Below are 27,053 nucleotides of genomic sequence, written 5' to 3' on the forward strand. Positions count from 1 at the left end.
GACCCTGACTGGCACTTGCCATAGAATACCAGAATTGGCAAGTCCCACAACTGGTGGAGTTGCTGCAGTGAGATTTCATCAAAGTGGACTAGCCTGGTGTATCATTTCTTCTGGGTGTCTTCGAATTCATCTCAGTGTAGATTGTTAATTTTCATTTCCGCCAAACAATGTGGCATCTTTTTGTTCCCAACACGTTACCCAGTCCATATTAGTGCAAATATCAACATGATTTTTTTTACCATTGAGTTCTGATGTGTTTTCAAAGTGTCCTTTTCATTTTTTGCAGTGTAGAATCAGCTACCACAGTCACATTTCATGGTAGAGATTTTATGAACGACCTGATCGTGTTTCATTTGAAAGAATCCTAAAGTCGTGACGACCTCAGCAAGAGACTTCTCACCTTCTTTGGCGCACTGTAGCAAGACATCTGCACCCACTTCTTCTTCTTATTGATGAGTAGCGCCACGATGAGAAAGATCACGATGGCTAAGAGGAGACCTGCCAGGATCCAGGCGGCTGATTGGTAGATGAGAGCCATCTCTGTTTGGCTGGGGTAATTCTCACCCGAACGTGGCTCATCTGTGGAACAAAGACAACATTTATTTTGAATATTCATCCCAATGACAGCGTGCTCGTTATGGAGCCAACACTATGTACCAACTCTAAACAGGTCTTTTTTTTCTGTTGTTGTTGGCTTCATTGTATCGCCCCTCAAACGCTAACGCTGAAGAATTAACACTCCTGTTCCATGGAGATCATGTTTTGCTTATGCCCATTCATCATTACTGTTTACTTCAACATGAGTTAGTATATATTTCATTCATTTATCAAGTCGTTCCTAACGCACTCTATTAGTATAAACACTCACTGGGATTGGCAGCAGAGTATAGCAAATATGCCAAATTACTCATGTATGGTTACTACTGTAGTGCACTAAAGGAACTTGGGAGTGGACGTCAGTGGAGACGGCTGTGGGGGGGAGAAGTCTGTAAAAGCAGGTACCTGTAACAGCAATGCTGGGCGGCACAGTGACAGTGGTGAGCCACAACGCACTCTCCGCTGTCGTGGTAACTCTCGCCTTGGGGCGGCTTGTTGACACTATCACCGGCACTGATGTCGTCATTTCTTTTCAGACAGGAATAAGAAATGAGATCCATTACAAATAAGACTGGTGTAACGCAATAAAAAAGGCATAAATATGTCTAAGTAAGTGTATAGACTCCCTTGTGTTTCAGCTGTGTTTATACGCTGTGTCTGCTTTAAAAAAAAGACAGAGCATTTTTCCTCTGGGCATATCACAAAAACAAAGGCCCTGGTAAAATATGGAGGTGAACAATGGAAGCCTATGCTGAGGGTTTCCTCTATAGGAAAAGCTGACATGGAACTTTGCCTTCCTGTGCCACTGCAGAGGAAACATGTGAATGTGCAGATGCTCGAGGAATGTTTATGCTCGGAGCAGGCAGAGTATGTGTGTGTGCGCATGTGTCACATGGAGTATTTTGCAAGTGACGGTGTTTGCCTATGTAGCGCCAGAGTGGCTACGACTAATGAACAAACACACAAACGGTCCAGACGCTGGCATTCCCTCAGTTCCTCCCTCCTTTTTGACGTGCAGGGTTATGAATTACAGTTTCCCCCCATCAACAAGCTTTTCACTTTGACCAGAAGTGTTATGTAAACTTTAATTTTAGAATAGAATATAAGCTCATGTTTTAGGTAGTGTAATAAAAAAAACAATCAAAGCTGGGTCTAAAGACAAATTTGGCACCAACGTTTTAAAACTCTAACCGCTCTAACCACTCACCGAGACAGTGTGGGCAGCACTGGCCCTTGCGTAAAACAGGCACCCTGCATTTGGCAGCTGGACAGTGCTGAGAGAAACACTGAATAGTGCCGTTGTTGCAGGTGCAGCTGGTGCAGACGTTGGCCTTCCAGGAGTCTCCAGCTAGCAGCACGTCTCCATCGCTGGTTATGCAGTACTCCTGCTGGCTGTTGTTCACTGGCAGGAGGGGCGTCTCTTCTGCACACAGGGGAATAAGTTAATGAAAAAGCAGAAAGTTACACTGCATTACAGCTCTTTCCTCTCTTAACTGGACTTGGTAATGTCGGGTTACAGTGTGCTTCTACACGTTTCTAATATGCTCTGCTCCTAAATGACGACTGTATTTAACCCTGCTATTGAACAGATCAGTCAACAAGTTGTTAGGTCTTCAGAGTTGTGTTCAGATGTAGAACGTGCGCATATGAATATCTATAACAGATGTTCAACCTAAACCCTGCTGAAAAGGAGATCTATGGCTTTTTCATGACCAGATCCTGAGTTAGCTTGTCCACACAGCGCTACTCTAATGTACACATACATCACAGGGCTTGTTGTGAGATTTGTATTATTCCCACATTCCTGGTGACCAGACCCATACATATATCAAAGCCTGGCCTTGACAATCTGCTTTTGTTGCAGGCAGATGCAGTGATAAGGCAGACCAGCATTCTCAAGGAGCAGCTCTCAGGCTGCAGTCATGCATTGCCGATTTGTAAGCCTCATGCTGGGGAGTGCTCGGGACACATTGTTTATGAGTTTGTGAGTGAATTGTTTGGGTGCACTTGTAAATAAAATATGCGTGCGGTTATACATTTTGTAGACGTTCCCGTGACCGGAGAGCTAGCATAGATTTGGCGAGATCAGTTGCATTCTTGCCCGTCCAATAATAGGAGAGTTAGAAGCACCTCCAGTGTGGGCCGAAGGGTAAAAAGCAGTACACATGTGCTGCCGCTGGCCTCGAGGATCTCTGCGTAAACCCTACCGGTCTTGGCTGGTTTCTTTATGAGCCTGTGTGCCTGACATAAAACTGCCCAACAGAGTGCAACGTGCAAGACCTTCCAAAACCACATGCTGGTAGAACACTGAAAACAGCTTTACAGCTCCCTGCCTACCATCCAAACTTGTGATGACACATTTGAAAATATTCTAAAATATTTTAATTATATAGAACTTTTTAATTTGAATTACCTGGGCATACATGGCAGCAGGTGTCCTTGTTCCTGATCGGCGCTTGGCAAAGAGCTGGGGGACACACTTCGGTGTCACACAGAACACGTCCCTTCCTGCAGGTGCAGCGCGTGCATTCGTCCAGGTTCCAGGTCTCCCCCTCCACATAAAACTCTCCCCCAGGTGCTCTGCACACCACCATGTCCATCCCCTCAGGCTGACCGCTGCCAGAGTCGTCTACAGCAGGAGAAGACGAAACATTCATTCATTCGGCCCTTAACAACAGCTGCTACATGACACAGTGAAACAATTATATATAATATATATAATATATATATATAAAAAGATGGTATGGAGACCGCTGTCAACTAACTAATCTAATGAAAACATCTTCCTGTCCAACAGAGCAGCAGACATCTGCAAAGTATTAGACTTTTTGTCCCCCTGACTGTAAAATGTGCATAGCTTCTGAAAGTTGTAGACATTCCCCTTTAAATATTTGAAGAGCAAACTGAATCACTCCTCCATAAATATCCTTACACTTATACACAAATATCCCTAAATGCATCCTTTCCATTTTTAGAGAAACAGAGACAGTGTTTGCATGTTTAAGAGGCCAGCAAGTGCGAGATTTAAGAGCTAGATTCTGAGTCAAAGCTCTCTGCCTGCTGTGTGTGACTATATAACGTCACTGGAACTATTTCTGATCTCTAAAGTGTTTCATTTAAACCAATCTTTAGTCTTATTTTCTTAGTTTTGTACATTAATTTTAGTGATCACAACAACACCAGAAGTAAATGCTGAGATCTAGCAAGACAGCAAAATTTCTGCAATGAAGACTTGAACGTGGCTGCACCCATAATGACGGTAATAAACTGTTATTGGACTGGAAAACTAGATGCGGGCAACTACAGCATGATTGAGAGACTTGAAAGTCTTTGTGTAAATAGGGATAATTGTTTTATATGAATAGCTTTGGGAATAACTGCACTATTCTCCCTTGTTTGGCTTTGCGAATATGTGTAACTAATAAGGAGGGCGGGTGGAAGGGATGTTTTAAATCTGTCTGCTTGTTTTTTCTTGACTCATCAGACTTCCTCTGAGCAATGTCACTGATGTCATAGATTATTACTGACGAGCCAAAACTATGAAAATAAGAAAAAACTTGCCATAAACAGCACATGCATTGCAGAAACATACCCTCACAGGTAGGGCAACACTGGTCAGGCTTGACAACAGGATGAAGACAGCTGGGCACTGAGCAGGATATGAGCACGCACATCTCCCGTCCGGAATGGCAGTAGCAGTCGCGACAGCCATCATGCCAGCCCTCACCTTCCTCATATTTCTGTCCATTGGATGTGAGGCAATAGCTGGGCACTGGGGCCGGGGCAGTGGTGCTCGGGACGTGACCACTTTCTGGAGACACAAGGTGCAGCCATTACTGGGATGCCTAAGAGCTATAGGAAATTTCCAAATCTCTTTTCTTTTTTACCGACTTCCCAAAAAAGTGTTTTTAACCACTAAATATTTTATTAGTCTACAAAGAGAGTCTTTCAGGACTTTCAAATCAGGCAAACAGTGGATTATTTGCAGTAGGAGCATCTGTGTGTGTGTGTGTTACTGTGTTTGTGCAGTAGGTGCACAGATTACCTCGTAAACCAAAGAAAAGGTTAAGTATATTTGAGGATGAGATATTTATACTAGTTCTAAAATGGCAAAGTAAACACAGCCGCAGGCATAAAAGTGGCTTCTGCATACTAACTTTTAAAGCAGGAATTTGAGGGAATCTAATTAGAGTTGCATACACATCCTCAGGATAAAGCTAACATCAACAAGAAGCACGCATACAAGTGTCAGTCTCACGGCAGTAAAGCAAAAGGTCACAGGAAATCAAAGCTCAGGTTAAAATCAGAAACTAAGCTCTCCTATGTTCTCCCCCTTACACTTCAGGCCATGTGGGGAAACTGCAGTTAAATGTGAGGATGTAGCTCTATGTAACAATTTAGAGATGGGTGAAACATATAAAAGCAAGCAAACAAGCTTGGCAAAAGTCTCAATAATCTTTGAACTTAAGATATGAAAAGGTTGATCGGTTGAACATTAAAGGTCAAGAGGTTGCATAAAACAGGCAGGGCTTATCCTCTGATTCATAAAAAAGAAGAAGGTGATGATGATCAGGGAATTTAGAGATTAATGAAATGTACAATTCTGTTTTTTACATCGACTGGCTGTTGAGAGTACCCTGAATGTCGTTTCTACAACTTGTTTTAAACTACTGCAATATTACAGTGGCCTGTTGTATTAAAATTAGAAACTATGTTGGGTTAAAAAAGGCTTCAATCTGAAAGGCAACTGTTTTATTCATCTTGTACTACTTGACTCACCCTTCTTCTTTCTCTATACTTCTTTATATTTTGCTACGGAAATGCTAAATAGGTCCAGCCATTGATTGAAACGTGCAAACATAGATAGAAATACAGGATATGAAGCAAAAACTGAGTTTGTGCAAATCTAATGAGATGGAAAGTCAATGTTTTTACTAACCACTAAAGTCTCGTAGTCCAGCTTTTAGGTCATATCTTTAAGTAGCTATCATGAATAGTTCTCCGGGCTTTTTGAAGGACATTCATAGCTATTCTTTTGATGTATTTTGTCTTCATCTCTGTTGTGAGGATCCCAGAGCTTCATTAATGTCGAGGTCCACTGGCTGAAATGCAAAGCCTCCACCGTGTTTTACAGATGCTGTAGACACTCGCTGTTCCTACCTCTATCCTGATCTCCTGACGATGATTTAAACAAAAAATTGTACATTTTTGATTTATCGCTCTATGCAACCTGCTGCCACAGATTTTCAGTCCAGTTCTTGTGTAATCTGGCTCACCTCAGCCTTTTCTCTCCATTTCCCTTCCTCAATAATGGCTTCTTGGCAGACGCCCTTCCACTGAGACCCTTTCTGAGGCTTTAGAGAGCTGTGGATCAATCTGTCATAGTCCTCTGTCTTTGACCCAGGCTTTTGAGGTTGCTTAGTCTTTTGTTCATTTCTTGCAGGTTAATGAAATGTTAACGTTCAGTTTGGAGAACCGTTTGTTATCTTTCTAGTTCTTTGTTATTGTTTGTTTTGTGCTCTTTCGTGTCCAGTCTGTCTTCCCTGTCTTGTCTCCTTGCTGTGTCTTCCCCTGCGCATCGGAGACAATATTTCCACGGACCGGCCTTTAAGGTGTCGCGGATAAATACAACAAATGATACGACCAAGGCAAAATCTGGTATTAATAAACGTGAATTCACTGTGTAAATGTGCAACTTTATTAGCAGCGTCCTCGTGAAATGCAGCAACAACACTGAGAGTAACATCCTCCTCTCTGCCCCTTAATGCTCTCTGGTCGCTATGGTAACGCGTAAATATTTCTTTCAAACACACAACTACAACACGGGAAAAGACCCAGGGAAACCGAGTTAACGGTAAAAACCCGAAAACCATAAATTTCACACCCGAGCGTCAAATGACTCACGGACCGGTGGGCTCGGGGGTTGGGGACTGCTGGTCTACCATGTCTGCTTATGAATGTCAAATCCGGTGTAACTCTTTCTCTCTCGCCCTCTCTCTCTCTCTCTTTCTGCCCGTCTCCCTCTCTGTTCCCCGCTCTCACTCTCTTGTTCTGTATTTTCCTACCGTTGCCTCTGTCTCCTCCCTCCATTTCTGTATTTAGTCAGTCTGAGGCTGTGTCCCATTTCAGGGTCTGCACGCTTGAAGTACGCGCACTATGCGTACTACGTACGGTGCGTACTATAAGTACGAGAAGTGCGGAAGTGAGAGGCTTGTGAAATGGGACGGTCTAGCCTTCGTCGCGCTGTTCAGGTTGCCTAGCAACCATGATACTAACCGCGAGAAGCGTTACATACAGCTTTCTTTGACAGAAATGAAGGAGAAAAATGTTTTGTTGGTCATTCATTTTTGTCATGACATCACTTTGATTAGTTGAGTATCTGAGGCTGAGACCACAGGACTGTAAAACATGATTCAAGGGCTTCATTTCTGTACTGAACAGTCATTTAAGATTACTTAGTAAATAACAATTAGCTAATGTTGGTCACGAGACTAAAGTCATCTCACTATGGTAATGTAAATATAATATGGCCAATATTATAGCATTGTCAGATTATTATGATATATATATATATATATATATATATATATATATATATATATATATATATCACTGACTTTCAGCTTGTTGTGTTTGTGGATATATGACTGACTTTAATTATCCATAAAATCATCAGATTCTCTGTAAGATTAAGGTCGACTATATGTATATTTAGAAGTAGAGGCTTTAAAACCAAGTTAATGCTGAAAGTACAAACATCACTAGTGTCACATAACTTTGCCGGCATGTGGCCAACAGCAATGTTTTAATGTTCTTCATTATTAAACATTCGCACATGAATAAGTGACGTCATATTCAGTACTGACTTTTGACAGTTCGCTTTTCGGCTGCTCCCTTCTGCCGTATTTTGCGGCAAAATTATCCACACCCACCGCCGCGCTATGAATTGTGGGATATATGGGACCACGAAGCGTGCACCGGACCACGCTTGGTATTTGGGGAAATCTACGGCGCATTTGGAGTATGCATTTGAAGTACACTTCGAATTGGGACAGCCGTCGTTGCGTGGCGGTGACGTAACCGCACTTAAAATGCGTACTTCAAGCGTGCAGTCCCTGAAATGGGACACAGCGTGAGTCTCATTGTGTTCCCCATGTTTTTCTGTGGCTGGCGTCTGTCTGTTTCCTGTTTTATTGTGATAGTCTCTTGTCCCATGCGTGTTACGTTTAGTTTTCCTTCCCCTCTCTCGTTATGTCTAGTTTGCTCCAACTGTGTTCCCAAGTGTCTCCACTTCTCCTAATCACCCTCATGTGTATATACTGTCTCGGTCTTCCCCTGTCTCTTGTCAGATCATCAAGTCATCTTCCCTCTGTGTCTTCTAGCATCTCTATCTTAATTCTTCCAGTTTGAAAAAGCATTAAGTGCCAAAAGAAAAACTCTGACCAAAGACCACTTTAATTACAATGAAGGCTTGCTCCTTAGAAGCAAAATATAAAGAAATAAAGAGTGGTTCAAGACTTTTTCACAGTACAATTATTAGTAATATCTCACAGTTTGTGTCACCACTTGTATCCATCTTGAATCTATCATCATATCATTAATTTCAAATGTTTATTCAGTAATAAATATTGGCTCATAAAGCTCTTCGATTGTTTAAAGGTCATTACAAAATCACAGACAGTTGATCCTGTTCACCTGGATGTAGTGTTTGCTTACCTTACCTGGATGATTAAGCTTCATCAGGTCATTTCAAAAACATTTTGCATGAATTTCCAGTTAGTGCTTTTTAGTGTTTCATCTCATTTCTGGCTAAATGTTTAGACAAAAAAAGTTACAAACGACAGACTTTTTTGTGTCTTTTGCACCTGATTACTAAGAGAGCTGGGTTACCTTTACACATGCAGATGGAGCAGCCCTTCCTGTTCTGTCGGTAGCCATTGACGCAGTGCTTGTCACAGGTGAAGGGAGGACACTTGACGCAGCGACACATCTCGCAGCCATGCTTGTTCCTGCTGCAGGGGAACAAACATACGCGTGATGAAGTGCACACGAAAAAGCCTTAATTACTGCAAGAGCGTGTAAGGAAGTAAACAAAGTGTCAGGACTAAACAATGCCACTCCTGTGTAGCTCAAACGTGGTTTCAAATTGCTTCACATAGAGGAAAACATGGTGTTGTGATAGAGCGAAACGCAGATGTTTCAGTCATGAATAATCAACATCTGGACTTGCTTTTCCCCTCTCTATATTAGCTGGCTTTGAAGAAGAGCAAATAAAGGGCCAACATGTGAGATCCCTGTGGTTTCCACATCATACCAGCCCAAAGCCTCTGGAAAAAAAAAGAGCCAATTCACCAATTCAGATGCTCACAATTCACTTTCCTGCCTTTCTTATTGTCCCGAAAGCCTCGTATAAGACGTATAAGAAGAGTGGCTAGATTAGCATTACTGTGAATGATAAAATCTTATCGATCTCATCGAAAAAGATGGAAAAAAATAAGAACTGGGTCCCTGTCACTGTAAACTTCTGGTTGATTTACAAATTACTGCTCCCACCAGGACATTATGGTCCAATAATTAGAGGAAGGGACAGGGACTTCTTCACAAACATATAAATTTTGTTGATCTGATCTGCTTCCAGTGTCTGGAAATAGACCACTTGGATCCAATTATTCCACCTAATAAAACATGAATGAGCTGCACGCTGATAAACTGGCAAAAACAGTGAAAGTACAACCTGTGTGTCTGCACTTGTCTCTTTCTAGACACTAGTCCTGTTTAACCTTGTCTCATCCATCTTCGCCCAGCCACTTCCTCTCTGTCTTACCCTCCAGGTACGTGATGATTCCTACCTCACGCGGTGGCCTCATTATACCCGGATAATTACTCTATTAATCTTCGTCTGCCAGGGTGAAAAATTAAAGAAGCCTTCGACCCTGCGATGCAGAGCCGTGTCCCATAAAGAGGACACAGGATTTCAGGCTCAGCAAACAGGGGACCCCATCTATGCTGAAACAGCAATAACAGCTATTGAAACAACACTGTGAAGGCTTGGCTACAGCCTCACTGTACAAACACAGAGGCAGAGAGCGCTGCACTCTTAGAGTAAGGCTTTGTTTAAAGATAGTATGCTGAATGCCAAGCAGCACTTTGGGCTCCAGGGGGGATAGAGGGGTTTGGGGAGCGCTCCCCCCGGCCTGGGAGCGCTGGCTCTGCACAATTTCCAGCAGGCCGCAACCTTAATGGCCAGAAGAATGCCATTCATAACCTGTGTGGTCCCAGTTGTGAGTTTGAGCTATGAAAGATGGAAAAAAAAAACAATCCTGACGGCACAAACAAAAACTTCAGATATGAGAAGTATCCGCAGAGTCCTTAATTTAGGAATGTTTAACACATGGTTTACATTCCTCTCGCTTCACAGGCCAGCGCCATTTGTTTTTGTACACGTACTGTACATTACAATGCTCACAGGATGTCATCAATACACCCAGTATAAACACAGAGATCCTTTGTGCTTTTTCATCTCTCTGCGGTGGCTGCATTCAGGGTTGTGTGTGAGAAGAAAGATTTGCATTGTAAGACTGGCAAGCTCTCAGAGGATTTCAGACTTCTAAGGCTAGACCAAAACAGCTGCTTATGAAGGATAAAGCCAGGACTTCCTGCTCTTCTCTTCCCTGCAGGATCCAACTCATCCTCCTCTCCTCTTGTGCCCCTCTTGAGCTGTGGCTCCAGAAAGAACGGTGGAGATATCAGAAGGATCCCAACTGTATATATTTCCTAAAGTCTGCTTTTGTCCTGATGTGTTTTTGATCGTTGTTTTGAGACAGGATGATGATTAATGAAATGAGAATGGTGCCTGGGGACCAAGCGTCCCAGTACAGAGCATTTCCAGATGTTTGATTGGGTTAAATGGGATTAGGAGGAGAGGAGTTGTAGAGGGCCGAGCGGCTAGTGCGGACCCCACAGCCAATGACTCACACACAAATACACACACAAGCTAACACAGAGACCCGGAATTGGCCACCAAAGTAGGCACTTTGATGACTACTGTTGCAATTGCCTGGTATACTTTCTTTGGAAGGGCATCACTTAATAATATTAAGTACTGAAAATCTTATTTAACCATACAAATATGCAGTGGAGGGATGGCTGGGAGAAAATGATTTGTAGTTTTTATGAAAACTAAAACTCTTTAAAAGCCAATATTTGAAAGATTCAAAGCCATTGAAACTTTAAACGCAGCACTGACAGACACGTGTGTTTAAATCAGACTCAAAAACACGAATGAAAAAATTAACATACAGCTGGACTCAGCGGATCAGTGGGTGTACTCACACATATCCGTAGGGGCAGGTCTTAGTGCAGCTCAAAGGTCGGCACTTTGGCACGGGCACGCTGCACTCGCACACCTCGCATCCAAAATCATCCCTCTCGTATCCCATTGGGCATTGCAGGGAACAGTACGTTCCCAGGTCAGGGCAGGAGTCATCTGAAAGAGTTGAGAAGGTCATCTGATCACGACCACAGCAATCCATTAAAGGCAAAAGGCACGAGTTGCCATGGAGCCGCTCGCAGCAACATTCCTGCTCACAAAGAACCTTGTAAAGACACCAATAAGCTGTGATGAATATCAACATGTCTACGCTGCTGTCAAAACCAAGCGGCTGCAACGGTTAAACACAGCACTGTCCACCGCTTTAATGCGGGACTGCAAGACGTGGCACGTCAGAAGAAATGTATCATCTTGTCATGCGTTTAAAAGTCATTCCCAGTAACTTTAACCCTCTATGTTGAGCTAAAGAAAAAAAATCAAGACTTACTGTTGAGACATTGGCAAAGAAGACATCCATTTTTGTCTTGCTGGAAACCATAGGGGCAGTCATTCACTGACAGGGAGCAGTTGTCCAGGGGAGGACATAGCAAAGGGCTTACAGTTTCATAAGAAGGCTCTGTTAAAAAAAAGAGAGATAATAGAGAGTGAGAACTTTTAAGGTACTGTTATGAATGTATTCCTGTTTTTTTATGTTTGTGTGCTTGAATCCGTTTAGTTGTTATACTCCATGTGAGCTTTTTGTGCCAAGTCTAATAGCTACCTATTTACGCTGCCCTACTTATAAACAGTAATTACGGATAAATGCAGAGCAATTACACCGGGGTGGGTTGCACCTTAAGGGGGATCTTACCTCTCTGTCTTATTGTGCTGAACTGTCTCCTATTAATAAGCTGAATGGGTCTAAAAAGCATCCTTTGCCCCTTGATTTTGAGCCAACTCCACTGTGGTGCCACAATAAATGAGGATGGAAGAAGACGAGCACGGACCCGTAACACCACTGTTCCCATTGTACGCTTTTTGCCACGTTCGGTGGGAGGAACAGCACCCAATGAGCTGTAACTAATTATGCTTAAAGAAAAAAAAGGCTCTACCTCAATTATACAGCCTCCTGTGTTAAAAGGATGCTGTAACGTCATACACACACACACACCCGCAGACAGGTGGGTCTCATTTTAGTGGGCAAAGGTAATAAAAAGAACACAAAGAACCCCATGGCTAGAAAAATGCTCTGTGTTGCTGAACTTTAAAAAAATAAAAAAATAAAAATCCTGCCCTGCTTGGCACCTTTTGCAATTAAAATTAGTTCTATTTCTGTTTGTTTCAGTTATTATGTTATATGTGGTATAGTATGAGGATGTCAAAGGCAGGACAAGAGGGTGGTGGGAAACAAAATAAAAGGATAGACTACAAATTATAAATGCACATTGTTGCTCCTGTAAGAAAAAAAACAAACATACAGCCACAGGAACACATAAATTAGACAATGCACAGATACATAAGTCAACAAATGTTTTTGTAGTGTGAGTGTGAGAGAGAGCGAGAGAGCGTGTGTCACAAATGTTCTTGATAATGAGGGTGGGAAACCACAATAACGCCCCCCAGGAGCCAGAGGCAGACGGAGATTGAACCAGGACAACTGTGGCCTCCCCCTTTAATGAGCCCATGTTGAGTGGGCTCTGTAGAAAAGCTGCAGGGACGCAGGAGTGCCCTGCATTTGGTATGTGTGCTAATGCGTAACTCATTTGAAGGACAACACAACTCTGCATACCGTACCTTCACAGAAGGGACAGCACTCTCCGGGGATCTTCACCGGGTTGTGGCAACTCTGTTTGCAGGCCATGGCTGTGCAGTGCGGCTCTCCATCCACACACTGGCAGAAGGTGCAGTCATCTTCTTTCCACTGCTCCTCGTGGGCTCGCAGCTTATTATTCACCCAGCAGCTGGCCTCGGTGTTATCCATTGACAGTAGCTCCACATCTGAGAGGAAAGAAAGAGATGTTTACAGTGTGGGTTTAGGTACGAAGGAAAGAAAGGCTGACATCATTTTTAGCTCAGGTTCTTAGATCCTGTCCTGGGTTTGTATTAACAACAAGTGAGAGCCTAACTGTGGTAAATTGGATACTTAAACAAGAGATATGAAGAAAACACTGATGAATGTGAATGACTCGCTTACATTTATAAATGGAGAAAGGATCCTGGCGTTGTGACAAGCGTTGTGTAGGGATTTAGGTTCACATCAGAAAGACAGTCCACAGTGTCCACATTGTGCATTATAATGGGGTAAAAGCATTCCTTCATTCAATAGCTGAGAAATCATTTCATCATGTAAATTTTACTCCAAAGCAAAGAAAACACTTTTGGAAATTTGGGATTCATTCCCATTAGCCTTAAAACGGGGTGAAAGTATGAAAACGTTAATGTTGTTGTCCCAGTTGAGTTTGAGAGCTTGAGTGTTTGAGGTCGGATGTAATGACCCTGAACAGGTCTTTTTCTTTCCTTTTCCACTGACATAGTCCCTGTGCTCGCGCCACAGCCAATTTTATAATTTTGTTCCCTTTAAATATCAACAGATTTGAGAACCAAACATTATGTAGCATTACTGAGTGGAAGCTGGGGTAATTCCATGAGGCGCTTCTGTGGGGCAGACAAAACTTTTTGGCTCCCCCTCTTGCACCCTGTGACCTTAGCAAGTCTAAATTTTGGACTAGCAAATTTGTTCTGTTGTACCACGTAATGAAACGCAGGTAGTGCCACACACCTCCAACCGTTGTTTGACAACTTTTAAAGATTCTTTCTGTCTGTTTTAGCATTTCAGATGCATGAAACTGGAGAATTTAAAAAAAGAAAAAGAGTTAAGCGATGCAGCAGAGCCCAAGCTATCCAGTTTGTCTCCGCGCTGCAACAGTCCTGTCTCTTACACTCCCTAAAATCCAGCTTTCCTTCTGTTAAACAGACTCCAAGCCTAAGCAAATTTTTGAACAGTCTTGTATGAAAGATGAGGTAAAATACCAATGACTCCCAGGTTTCTTTTGGTAACTTGCTTCTTAATTTACCCGCATTCATAGCTTTCCATTTGAAATGGGTCATTTGATCCTTTGTTTATAAAGAAACATTGATTGAGAATCATCACACACAGAAAATCTTACCTTTTCACCTAGATTAAGTATTGCATCCAGTGCAGTAAGAAAGTACAGATTTCCATAAACAAAAGATAAAAGCATTCCATGCCATCTAAATGCTTGCACATTCCAGCTGTACCTCTAACACTGACCTAACATGATTTCTCCTCTGCACTCGTTCTCTTCGTCTTCCCCCCCACTCCTCCTTTTATGCATCTGATTGACTGTAGCCACGCAGTCAGAGGCCAAAGGCTACCGTCTCCATCCACAGGCTTCTGGCAGACTAATGTGGTTGCCATATGCACCGCGAGGCCATTTTTCTTTTAAACATTAACCGCGATACAGATCTTACAGAGCTGCGGAGCACACAGTGAAAAAAGGTTTTTATGTTTTTAAATCTCCCCAGCGGAAAAGACTGGGGGATGACTCTTTGTTGCACCGCTTTTCGTCGGGTATGTTAACGACTCTGAAAGCTGGTTATATGAGAAAGACATTAAAGCAGGTCTTAATATCGCCTCCACTGCTGCTGAATCAACTTTTCTCCCCATCATTTGGGCATATAGGCGTTTTAGTCGATGCCACCATTCAATTCAGTTCCATTTTATTTATACAACGCCAAATCACCACAACAGTTGCCTCAAGGTGCTTTATATTGTAAGGTAGACCCTACAATAATACATACAGAGAAAAACCCAACAATCATATGACCCCCTATGAGCAAGCACTTTGGCAACAGTGGGAAGGAAAAACTCCCTTTTAACAGGAAGAAACCTGTGGCAGAACCATGTCTACGGCTACCAGTTTTAACAGTGTAATAATCAGCGAAAGGTGACACAGTTTAACTGAATAATAAAGCAAATGTGTGTACCTATGCAGACGGGGCAACATTCTCCCTCAGGAATGTAGAAGTTTTCACAGTCCAGCTCAGCACACTCTGCCTTGGAGCAAAAGGAGATTCCTCCCCGGCACTGACACAGCCAGCACGGGTCCATGCGGTACACCTCTCCCTCAGAGTACTCTTTCCCACTGTGGACACACTTGGGAGTGACTAAGGGAAAGAAAAATCAGACACAGGCTGTCAACCTTAAGCTGGACTCCATCTGAGTAAGACAATACACTCTAATAAATGAGTGCACTATGCCGTGTCAGCTGTCCTACATTTGGCTAAGATTAACACCAGAATAATTTCATCAGATCCACCAGAGAACAATGCCTTTAAAAAAATAGACACGTCAAGCTTGATTAGTGAGAGGTTATCACAACTTTATACAATTAATTACAAATTCGTAAACATTTGTTCATTGTCTACTACTGATAGTAATATTTATCTGAACCAAATGGTGCTGCGGTAGACTGATGGGTGAGGTAAGCCCCATGGGGCAAAAATGGTATTTATCAGACAATGAACCTGGAGGAGGAATTTCACAAGGACCTATCCAGTCTTGAGATGGCTCTGGACTCTTGCCATGCAGACTAAAAGAAAGCAGTGGTGGGTCTGACGTTTTGGCAGAAGCTGGGCACAGCGTGCTGGTGGCAGGTGGAGTGAATCAATGATTTGGCCTGCCATTCCCACAAAGCATCCAAGCATTTAGACTCTGTTGGCTGGATTTAGCCAAACCTTGAAAAGAATTAGCTTAGTTGCAGCACCATTGGAAAACTGCACTCTGATCCTGTGCACAGTCAACTAGCTCTGAATAGTGTTCATATGCTAACTGGTCAGTGGTCTTCAGTGTTTTTTTTTCCCTGAAAGAGCAAAGTTCTCGTTACCAATCTTCAAATGTGTTGAACTGAAGTAATTTTAAATTGAATCCAGACTCCTTTCATACCACAATTGACTATGTGCACGTTAGCATATGCTACTTCCGGTGCGGAAACTCCTGTGGGGAGCTTTGTTTCCGGTGTCCTATTCGCGCCCTGTTTACGGTCCAAAACAAGTTAAGCAAATAAATAAATAAAGCGGCGATTTACATTTCTATAGATGTCTCGGGCATTTACCCAATATATCTGTAAATGATGTTCATCGACTTGTCAATATTTTTCCCCCACGCCTCAGGGGAAAAGAGAAAAGGATTCAAATGTTATATTTCTCAGCTGTCCCTCGTTTATCGCGGGTGTTATGTTCTAAAAATAACCAGTGATAGGTGGTAGCCAATTTTATTTTTTGACGGTGCAAAACGTTTCGTGTACATCGTGGACATACAGCACTGCACTTCAGAGTCACACTGCTAGCGATAGATGCAGCGATTCTGTACTGTACAGGAGAGACGGAGGAGATCGTCTGCAGCGATCAGGACGCAGGACGTAAAAAAGCATGCAAACTTGCACTAAAAAATCTGCGAAACAGCAAGGTGAAAGGTGAACCGCGTTATAGCGAGGGACCGCTGTAATTTTGAAGGTAAGTCACAACATACCCTTCGTAAATACTAATGTATAGAAACCATTACCAGCAATCATTAATTTTTTGTGTGGCTTTTTTTCACGGTTTGTTAACATGCTGTGTAGGTGTGTACTTGATTAGCTGATATCGACATAACGGGGAAAACATCTGGTTTGACTATTGTTCACCTGTAGTTTGAATGCTGAACATTTGCCTGTTTAAATCATAAGACCAGTCACTATACAGAGATGTGCTTCTGAATGTGGACGATGTGTCTTCTGCTGCAGTTCTGCTTGTGTTTAGTGATGTAAACAACTGATCGATCTAAACTCTTTAAACGTCAAAATTGATCATTAGATTTTTATGACACAACAGTGGTGAGTGTTCCCACCTTCTCCTCTTTGTAACTTAACGCGATCGTTCCGTTTTCGAGTTTGGGACATCAATTTTGGAGTATATCTTCGCAGTAGCGATTGACCGCAAAGTAAAGCTACCGGAAATGTACAACCCCACATCCGGTCTCAAACCAGGAAGTTAGCATTTTCTCGTGCACAGGGTCAATTGTCAATGACCCATAAATGTCAGCTATTTAGCATATATTTTTAGCCTACTACTCTAGTATCTAACAGCCAATTATATTATGACCCTTACTGACCAGTTTAACTGCTTATCTGTTATGTTTAGGTTAAGGTGAATTTGTGCTGTTTATAATTTTACCTAGCTATTTTGACTCATAATATTATATACATTAGCTTAAAATTTAGCCACTAGCCTGGCTAGTGGCTAAATTGGCTAGGTATGACATCTCAATGGTAATATTACACATTTATATGTATCACAGTTGCTTGGGTCACTCAACATACAAAGATCTCATCTAGCCACAAGCTTTTCATCTAACACAAGCCAACATGAGGGAAGTGAAACAATGTGGTTATGTAAGAAAGTCTGTATAGAGGAGTATGTGGATTAGTTATGTGAATAAATGTATTGGACAAATGCAAGCAGATGTGGGGGCAGTGGTTTCTATAAATGAGAGCAGAGGTTACGGCAGCATCTGTACGCCATACCTTTGAGTCAAAGTGTCTGTGCCAATGACCCCATGCCTTCCGACAACCAGCACCGCACTCTAATACAAATCAGGTGCGCCAGCTGAGTTGAAAGTGGAGCAGGGATTTGGTGAACTTTTATTCTCTTCCTTCCATTTTTCAGCCCCCCTTCCCCTATCGCTCAGTATTCCCGCTGTCCTCCTTTGCGTGCAGCAGAACTAAGTGAAGAAAATGCACTAAGGGCTTTTAGCTGCCCAAAATCAAAAGGCAGGCAACGAGTTTTTAACGCTCACGGAAGCAATAGGATGTCACATGAGGAGATGCTCACATGTGATTTCCGCAATGTTTGTTAATGGTAATCCCTAAAACAACTTGGGGCACAGAGAGTCTAAATTCCAGTCATGCTTGGTGATGTTCAGTCTTTTCTAAATTGAGGTGAGGACTGGATGCAGAGATGAATCCATTGGCTAGTAAGCCTTTCTAAATCATTCATAATGGACTGTCATTCTCTTGTGGTTTACAGGCATATGAAGGCAAAAACTCAACTTCCAAGAAACAAACAATTATGGGAGTTATTAAAATCAACTTTACAGTCATCAACTTTGAAAACTCAAATTGCAAAGCAGAAATATGAGTATATCTCATGTCACCAACACAAACACTTGTCAAGCTGTGAGGACATGGATGCTTTTGGCTGTGTGTTTACAACAAAGTCAAGCTAAGTTTCCAAAGAACGATTAGTGCGGTGATCTCAGCCTTATTGCTTAACATCTCCATAAATCTCAACAGCACTAAACCTTCTCCGGATCCACCGCTGGGGACATATGCAAAATATGTGCCAGGCAAAGTGTTGATAAACAGCAGACCACAGCCAAACAGGATCAAACAGGATCCTCTATAATTTCAGATGACATCAGGTCAGGATGTTACTGCCAGGTTTGCTGTTTTGTAGCCAATGAAGAAGCAGAGTCCGTTGCTGACGAGGCCAAAACACACAGGTGGAGCTTATTGTCACTGCACACACTAACCCTGACTAAACATCAGTCCTCAGCCAAGTGGGCAATGGAAACAAGATAATCAGTCCAAGCCTCACACAGAGACACTGCAAGGGCATGCTGAAATGTGTTCCATTAGACGATAGGCTTTGTACTTGACATTACCTAAGACTTTTTTAAGATTCTGCATTTGTAGTGAGTGCTACAGAGGCCTATGCAGGACTGTGGAACTGACGAGGGCTCCGGTGCGTGTCCTTGTCCCTGCCTGTGGAGCTTTCTGACACGGCATGCAGTCATGCAAGCCTAACGGACAGTAGGAGCAGCACAAAAGGCATCAAGCCCCTGACCCAAAGAACAGCAGACACTTGTTATCAAAACACTGATCCCATGGCCCCCACGGCTGCCATTCAGCCCCCGCTGGCCTGCCGGACTCAATTACCCTCCCCACTGGCAGACTGGAGCACATAAAAAGCATTCCCATCAATGAACTTATGAACCTTTTCCCTTTGGACGTGTGACCAGACAGGAACCCTTTGACACTGCACTTCTGTTGAGCAAATTCATAGCCTAAGCACTTTTCTGGTCACTGGGCTTGTTAAGACCATTAATTCTGGGACACAGCACTCATTTATACATGTGCAGGGGCCAGAATGTGAATTTGTTCTGTTGGTAAAACAGTGAATATTTGTTGGGCGTGCAGAGTAAACAGACCAATACCGCAGGTCCCCTCCCTGCCTTCCTAACGCTCCTGGCTGCCTCTGCCTCACGACAGAGACGTGTTATACTCTCATGCGCATTCAGCTTCTGCTCGCCTGCTTCCACGTCACTCTCTCTTTTTAATACCCAAGTGAGGAAATGGACGAAGAAGACGTTATATCTAATAACCCTTTAGGAATTAAACGTTTTTGTATGTACGCCCCTAAAAATGTCTTGGAAAACCAGTTGGAAGCATTGCTCCAGCCCGACAGCAGTTATCCAATTAAGAGTTTTCATTTTCCCTTAAACAATTATCTCACAGAGGAGGAGGAAATGACTGCGTCTACAAAAAAACCCAACAAAAAAAAAACAAAAAGCAAGCAAAATATTGAACAAAATAATTTGCACATCAACTGTGAAATTGCTATTGTTAGAGCAAGAGCAGTGTGTAGCATGCTCATCAGTGAAATTACCTTTCCGACACTCGTAGACATCACAGCAGTCTCCTGGCTGACCGCTGGCTTGACCAAGTGAAACGGGGTGCTGTCCGCTCGGGCACTGGGGCTTGTGGCAGGCACCGAAGTCGCAAGTGCACTGGGGTGGTACGGAGGGGCAGCATTCAGCAGGAGGCTTGTAGCTCTTGGTGAGGACTGAACCCTCGGGGCAGGAAGGCACCTGCAGATTGGGGCACGTCACCCCAGCACACCTCAGCTCTTCTGTAAAAAACAAAAACACACACACGAACATGGACTCGCATTCATGTTTAGACACTGGTAACTCTATTGCATATGAGTTAACACAGTGAAATGGACACAGGTTTAACATTGTTAGCACCTTCAACCATCTGACTCTGTCAGCACTTTTTTGCTAGGCTAAGGTGGAAGGTTTAGCTGCAAATATCTGTGTTTGCTACCAACATGAGCCACTATGCTCCTAGTGTGGCAGACTAATGGCTGAGCTCACATAGCCATCCAACATAAACTGTGCAGTCAGAGCCCCACTTCAGTCCACGACAGCTCTATAGGATCCTGTCAGAGAAGCAAGAGGGCTCCTCTCTACACATGACAAGGCTCTCCCCAGAACATGCCACCTTGGGGTACATTTGACGCCACTCTAGGCAAATCCACAAGGCCCACAGTGTAGGCTTGTAATGTACCCACAGTATGCACATACAGTAGTTGTTGGCTGTCCTCTGTGATCATGGGGTGCACCACATGTTCCCCTTGCTACGTTGCTGCCACTAATTGGTATTGATTGTGGACTAAAATGTCCATTAATAACAAGGAGTAGCCAAAGCAGTTACTGTCACATATTTGACTTTTGCTGATTTTCACACTAGATTTTAACCCCATTCCTGACATAACCTACTCAAGTTTGAACTGGGAATCTTCTTTCCAGGGAAATTTATAACTACTACACCACAAAGCAATGGGTAAAAGGCAAAACTGTTGTGGCCCCCACATGGGTATGCTACGGGCAGCCCACAGTGGGCTACCAACAGAATTTCTTCACCTACAGTGACCTACCTGCAAAACTGCTATGGGCACCACATTGGTTTGTATGCTTCCACAGCATGTCTTTTATCCTGTCTGCCTTCTCTCACCCTAACCGGTTGCAGCAGATGGCCGGCCCTCCCTGAACCTGGTTCTGCCAGAGGTTTCTTCCTCTTAAAAGGGAGTTTTTCCTTCCCACTGTCGCCAAAGTGCTTGCTCATAGGGGGTCATATGATTGTTGGATATTTCTCTGTATGTATTATAGTAGGGTCTACCTTACAATATAAAGCACCTTGAGGGGACTGTTTTTGTGATTTGGCGCTGTATAAATAAAATTGAATTGAAATTGAATTGTACAGGCAGCTGACAGTGGGCTACTCACATGTACTAGTCTACATGAGCCCACCCACTTGGGGCCATATGGAACATGTGTGGGTTTGCCCTGTTCACACAGTCCCACAACTACCTACGGAGGGCCCACATGGATATGTTTGGTGGGTCTGCACATCCTGCCTATGGGCTTCAGATTCCACCTTGCCTGGTTTAAATGGCTTACAATCCAAACAGAACCTTGCATTCTAAAACCAGTCATTAATAGCAGCCAATCTTTACCAGAGATTTTTTTTCCAGTTTTGAATCTCTCCTTCATTTAGCCTACCAGGATGCAGTTTTTAACTCATCAGCCAGAGTCAGTGTAATAGATTTGATACCCCTTGTTAGAGGGGAAAGAGGTGCAGGGTTACTGGTAAACTGGGGGAGGAGTGTATTCTGGAACCTGTTCAGGAAAAGAAAAGTGCCCCTCTTAACAGATACTGCATTTAGGAGAACAGTATCTACCTTTCAAGACTTGGATGACTGAGGCCAAATGGATATGTTTATTTTGGTCCTCAGTGTCCCTGTAATGTTTACACATAGGGTGGAAGAGATATTTTGTGAAAAGCAGACTCATGTTGGGTCCCAAAAGTTATTTTCCCAGATCTCCTGGGGAAAAGTGTGTAAGCGCAGCATTAACAAGTGCAGGAGAAAACGTGTAAATAAATAAGTGCCTTATAAGAACGTTAAAATGAAGGACTATGATTTATTTATGAGAAATGCTTTGCAATCTTTGCATACATCTGGTTTTTGAGGAGAGGGAATGATACTGGCTGAGGTTGCATAACAATGCTTGGGGTTTGGTAATGTTTCCAGAGAGACAGTTCTGTTGATGGTCTTCCCAGACGGGTGCTGACTCCAAAGCGCAACATGAGTCTCTGAGAGGATGTGCTTCATCACTGACATTTGAAAACTCCCTCTGAGTTTTGCCACCAGATGGGGAAACTGATTGGTTACTTTCCAGTCTGCTCATGCTCTGATAGTGGTTTGACTTTGCCGGCCCTCAAATCAAGAAAACAAGCGTGCACGATGCTCTGACGGCAGTGCCGTTAAGTAACTGTTTGATGTCTTGCCTGACCAAGAATAAACATGGAGGAGAGGCCCTCTAAGACTGTGAGAGCTCTATTTTGGTGTGTGGGGGTAACATAACTGACACATGAAATTGAGGATAAGGGGAACATTGAATTTTTCTGGCTCCGGATAAATAGAGCAGGAGTGTTAGGTATCTGTACTGTAGTGTTTACTCAAGCAACCTGGGAACAGTGAGGAGTGCCACAAAGCGCTCATTGATAAACTTTGTAGCTGAATAGTGTCATAGAAAATGAGGGAAAACCCCTGAATTAAGGGAGGCTACAACCCATTTAACGGTTTTTGGCTTAATTCCTATACTGGAGTTAAATAAACTTCAGTTGGAAGTGCTGATTGGCAAATGTTTTACTTACAATAAAGTCTAACGCAGGCTGCTCAGTTAAAGACCAGTTTTGCATATGAAAGCCTCAAGCTTTTTAAAGCTGTAAAAAAAATGCACTGGGACAATTTTGCACATAGTTCTGCACTGAAAAACACTTTCTATGCATTGTATGTGCCCCAGCGAAGGGTGATTACTCTTTCGGTTGTGATAATGGCTGGGGTTAGAGTGCGCTGGGAAAAGCAGCTGGCAGACATACCATTGTAATTTAAATGAATGGAATTGTATCCATCAGTGGAAATGGTCCAACTCTTGCAGGTCCAATTAATACAATTTTTAGCTGGCACAATTATAAACACAATAGACAGACAGGGCGGATGGAAAAAGTCAGCAGTAAATGGATTTTATCCAGCGCTGTTTGTGTTCTATCTCTTTGCATAAATGGCTGTAATTAGCGAGTCAGCGACCACAAAACCAGTATTTGTATCATAATGGTGGCCATACTCCAGCTTGCACATACACAAAAGCACTGATTTGGTAGGCTTGATAAATTCTCTCTGCAGATTAGGTAACATATGCTCTTTTACAACTGTAAGATAACAAAGATTGGACATTGTCTGACCCGTATGAACAGCCTGCAACAATATGCGATTTTTCTCCCTCTCTCATGCACACACACACACCTTCATGCAGGCTCACACCACACCTGATGTTGATCTAGAAAAGAAAATGTGGAAATTACCTCATTACTACTGAAAGGTGCCTTTTGTAAACAATGCATTCTGGCATTCTGGTGCAGCTCATTGAAGAAAGCAAAATCTTTCATTCTAAATGAAAATTCTCTTCCTTTCAAGTGCGGGGTACAAGGAGCGCAGTCTTTACCCAAACCCGAGTGGCTCGAGCAGGCAGAGGAGGCTGTGTTGACAGCCTGAGTTTACTCATGGAAAAAAGCACACAATGTGAGTTCTGTTCGCTGACTGACTTTGGAAACAAGTCAGCTGAGAACAAAGCTGTCTCAGTCCAGCTGCCCTCCGTGGGTTTCTGGTCTGTCCTAAGGTTTTATAAAGTTGCTCCGCAAAGGGACACATCAGGGCCGTCTCTCACGTAAAGTTGTGGGGGCCTGGCCCGGTGCCCACCAGCACTTACTGAGAATATCGGCATTGTTCGCTGTGTGTGTCAGTGCATGTGTAAGGATCGAGGAGCAGCTCTAGGAGGATGTCCAAGCCAAAAGACATAGACGGGGTCAGGAAATTGACACCATGATCAGAGGCTTGAGGTGGCTGGGCATAGGCATGCAGCCGCCATGTGCTGCCTGCTTGCTTTGTTCTCTCAATCATTGGCTAAATATTTGCAGATGAAAAACCTCAAATGAGTGTGCTTGGGTGAGGTAAAGAGAACGTCCACCTGTGTCCAACATTTGCACATCGGTATTTTCATATACTGCATGTTTGTACGTACAAAGCCTATGCTGAGTGCTGAACATAAAGCAGTGGAAAACTAGAAAGGATCATGTTATCATGTTATGTGTTCTAGCCGTCAGTCTTAGTCTTGTTGAAAAGAAGTCTGTGGGAGATCTGGGTTGTACACATTTGTTAAATAAACTGTGACAGAGACATGACGGTTACTTATGGATTACTGCCATAGAGATCTTCTCTTTCAGGAGAAAAAAGCAAAATAGTGTTGATAAAAGAAACGGGCCTGGGAACATCAGGATTTGACTGAGGCTTGGGTCGGGGCGTGTTTGATTTGTTAATAGTTATGGTTGAGTCAATAAGCTGAGGTTTTAGGCCTTGATTTAATTAATGGGTTGAGGTTTAGAGCTGGACATGCAGAAAGGGTCTTTGTGTGCGTGTGTGCGTGCATGTGTGTGCATGTATTTTGGCTTTGGCTTTCATGCTGGCTTAATGTGCCTGGTTTGGTTAGTGGCTGACCAAGAATAGTGAGTGGGTTGACAGCAATCCCAACATGCCTTTAAGGGAAGTTCTTTGTCTCTCCAGCCACACAGGAGTTTTATTTCCTCTCTGAAATCGGTCTCCGCACACAGAAATAAGCACTCGCTGGGAAACGAGCAGCTTGCAGGGTACAACCGGGCCACAGCTTCCGCAGACGGCGCACAAACACTCAGCACTGAGACGTCTCGTGGCCCCTGCCAGCCGATGGCGGTCTGGCTCAGCCAGTAATAGCCCTGCCACAAAGAAGCTGCAGCCAAGCAGAACCACCATTCTTTTTACAAGTGTAGAGAGAGGCGGGATGGAGGTGGCACAGGTGGAAAAGCAGAGTGAGGCCAGTTTGTGCCATGGCATTAGATTGGATGCTGCTTCCCAATTTGGTTAACCGCTTGTGAACTACTACACACATTCTCGTTTTTCCTCACTATCCCACAAACGCTCGTGTGAGAAAACTAATGCCCAGTGTAGCTGGATCGGACATCATTTAGCAGCCAGCTCCCTACTACAAAGTCCATGTGTGATTCACAAGTGGTCATCCTATGTCACGCCATCTCTGCACCATTCCCAGGCAGTAGTCTCAACTTAGCCAAACTATTTTCAGTAGAGAGAATGCAGCTGATATAAACTATCTCCAGTGAGCGCTGCTTGTCAGAAAGGACAAGGTCGCTGTCCCTGCACAGTTCTCCAAAAAATGTTTTCATCGGTGAAAACAGCTCTAGATGGCTTGACTGCTACAGCACAGACTGGTTTTGGCTTTTGACTTACAGAATGCAGAGATTGCTGGTGCTAGTTTCTATCAGTAAACAAGTGCAGAGGAATCTTGCTTCTTCTTCTAAAAAAATCACTCAGGAACCTTATCGTGAAAGAACTATGTAAACCATCCCAAAGTTTAAATTTGCTAAACATCACATGACCAAGATCCTTGGGGCAGGGACACAAATATCTCAGAAAAGCGGTTGGACTAAGTTGTGACTTCCTATTGTGCGTCTGCATTTCCTCTCCCCTCTCTATCACACGTCGCATCGTCTTTCCTCCCATGTGAGGAAATAAGTCTGACACACTGCGTTGCTTCTAATTGATCATATTCAGCCAAATTACATCAGTGTTTTGTAGTCCAGCAAGAGAGCAAATCTACAAGAGGTGCGATTAGGAAATGGAATATCAACAGCCGTGAAACAAGAAAGATGTTGAATTTCAACAGATCATGATGAGTCACAGACAAGACCACCGTATTAGTCAGAGAGCAGCAGAAAGCAAAAGAAGGACGGGACAAACTATTACCATGTGTGAGTGTACAGGTCCTGAGAAGAGAACATAAATTCTGAGGAAAGGCAAAGAGTGTTTCTTTAGGTGTTGAGACATGAGGTCTGCTTTAAAAACAGTTAACATAAAAAAAACCTGACATTTATGTATTTATTTAACCTCACACAATAACACTATGCAGCTCAGGATAGGACAGAGAGTTACTCTAGCATCAAGACTATCCTCCGTTCAATGTGACTAGAAGCGAAGGTGGAGCTGCCCAGAGATCTTATTATTCTTCCGTACGATCTGTGATTCTTTCTTGTCATTTGTGTTGAAGGATTAAAAACAAGAAGTGAAACTCTGGGCATTTGACCACTGAAGAGCAAGATTAACATGCAAGTCAAGCAGCTGCGGTTTGTTTTCAACCAAACACATTGCACATTTGCTTTGACGTTCTCTCCTCTGACTCCTGGCATCAAGTCGCACCCAGAACTGGAGGTCCAGGGATCGAGATCATGCAGTTTCTCCAGCAGATCATCCCGAAGGCAGACATGAGCACCTGTCGCTCCACATGTGGCGGAAATGAAAGAAAGTCGGACGCAGAAACAAAATTGCAACTTCTTTGGGATTCGGAATGGCCATTGCATTGCTACTGCATAGCAACAGTGACCCCTAGAGGTGGATATTCTATGTTTAGCACCATCATAAGTATTATTTTTGGCGCTGTGGCGACTGGAGCGATCAGTGGTGCTCTTGTACCCTGAGATTAAGTTTACAGAATACAGTTTTTGTCACACTCCAGAGGGGCATGCTTACACAGATCTTAATAGCTGCTTGTGTCTAAAGCAACGAGGGGTTGATAGACACAGTCTCCATGGAGCCCAACGGGACAAAGCAAACAGGATCTTAACCACAGAGTCCCGGTCTGGTCGTAGAGGAAGCTCCTGCTGATGACAGACAAAGGAAAATCTCTGCCGCGACATCTAGACAAACAAGATAATTATCACACACAGACACATGTGCAAACACAGATGCAAGCATGCAGGCTTACTTGGTCCCATTCGAAGGCTCACTGTGCGCTTGAAGGACACGTCGACGCGTGTGCATCGCTCTACATGCACATGTATTCTTTAAGTCATAGTAGAAGCACGTATTCTGCTCGCTTACTTAATGAGGGGCCATTAGACGGGTGGGTGTGTGTTGCGGTGCTGAAGTCATAAGCTGCTGAAAAATGTTGTTTACAGTTTTCACTAGTGCGAGTTTAAACCGTCATCCGCTGGGCTCATACTTTGATGAGCGAGTTGCAAACATAGGAGCGCAGCAGCCAGTCTTTCATTGAAACGCTAGACTTGATGATACGTCTAAACAATCTGATATTTGGTGAACACACTTCCTGTGGAATCTGCTGCATAAATAGCTCAAGACA

General features: G+C 43.3%; 1 protein-coding gene across 1 annotated transcript in view; it reads right to left on the reverse strand.

The window, feature by feature from the left end:
- The window catches only part of LOC146496557 (cysteine-rich motor neuron 1 protein), a 36,041-nt gene that overhangs the window by 1,752 nt on the left and 7,236 nt on the right, over positions 1–27,053 (reverse strand). Inside the window, exons 4-14 of the mRNA XM_085143678.1 lie at positions 19,634–19,876; positions 14,915–15,094; positions 12,701–12,904; positions 11,415–11,543; positions 10,930–11,083; positions 8,488–8,609; positions 4,190–4,408; positions 3,011–3,226; positions 1,805–2,020; positions 1,003–1,125; positions 401–579 (exon numbers count right to left, since the gene is read on the reverse strand). Of these exons, the coding sequence (XP_084999804.1) occupies positions 401–579; positions 1,003–1,125; positions 1,805–2,020; positions 3,011–3,226; positions 4,190–4,408; positions 8,488–8,609; positions 10,930–11,083; positions 11,415–11,543; positions 12,701–12,904; positions 14,915–15,094; positions 19,634–19,876 (1,985 nt within the window). The remainder of the gene's footprint in view (positions 1–400; positions 580–1,002; positions 1,126–1,804; positions 2,021–3,010; positions 3,227–4,189; positions 4,409–8,487; positions 8,610–10,929; positions 11,084–11,414; positions 11,544–12,700; positions 12,905–14,914; positions 15,095–19,633; positions 19,877–27,053) is intronic.

The sequence above is a fragment of the Neolamprologus multifasciatus genome, chromosome 19, assembly GCF_963576455.1.
Source record: "Neolamprologus multifasciatus chromosome 19, fNeoMul1.2, whole genome shotgun sequence".
Taxonomy (NCBI): Eukaryota; Metazoa; Chordata; class Actinopteri; order Cichliformes; family Cichlidae; genus Neolamprologus; species Neolamprologus multifasciatus.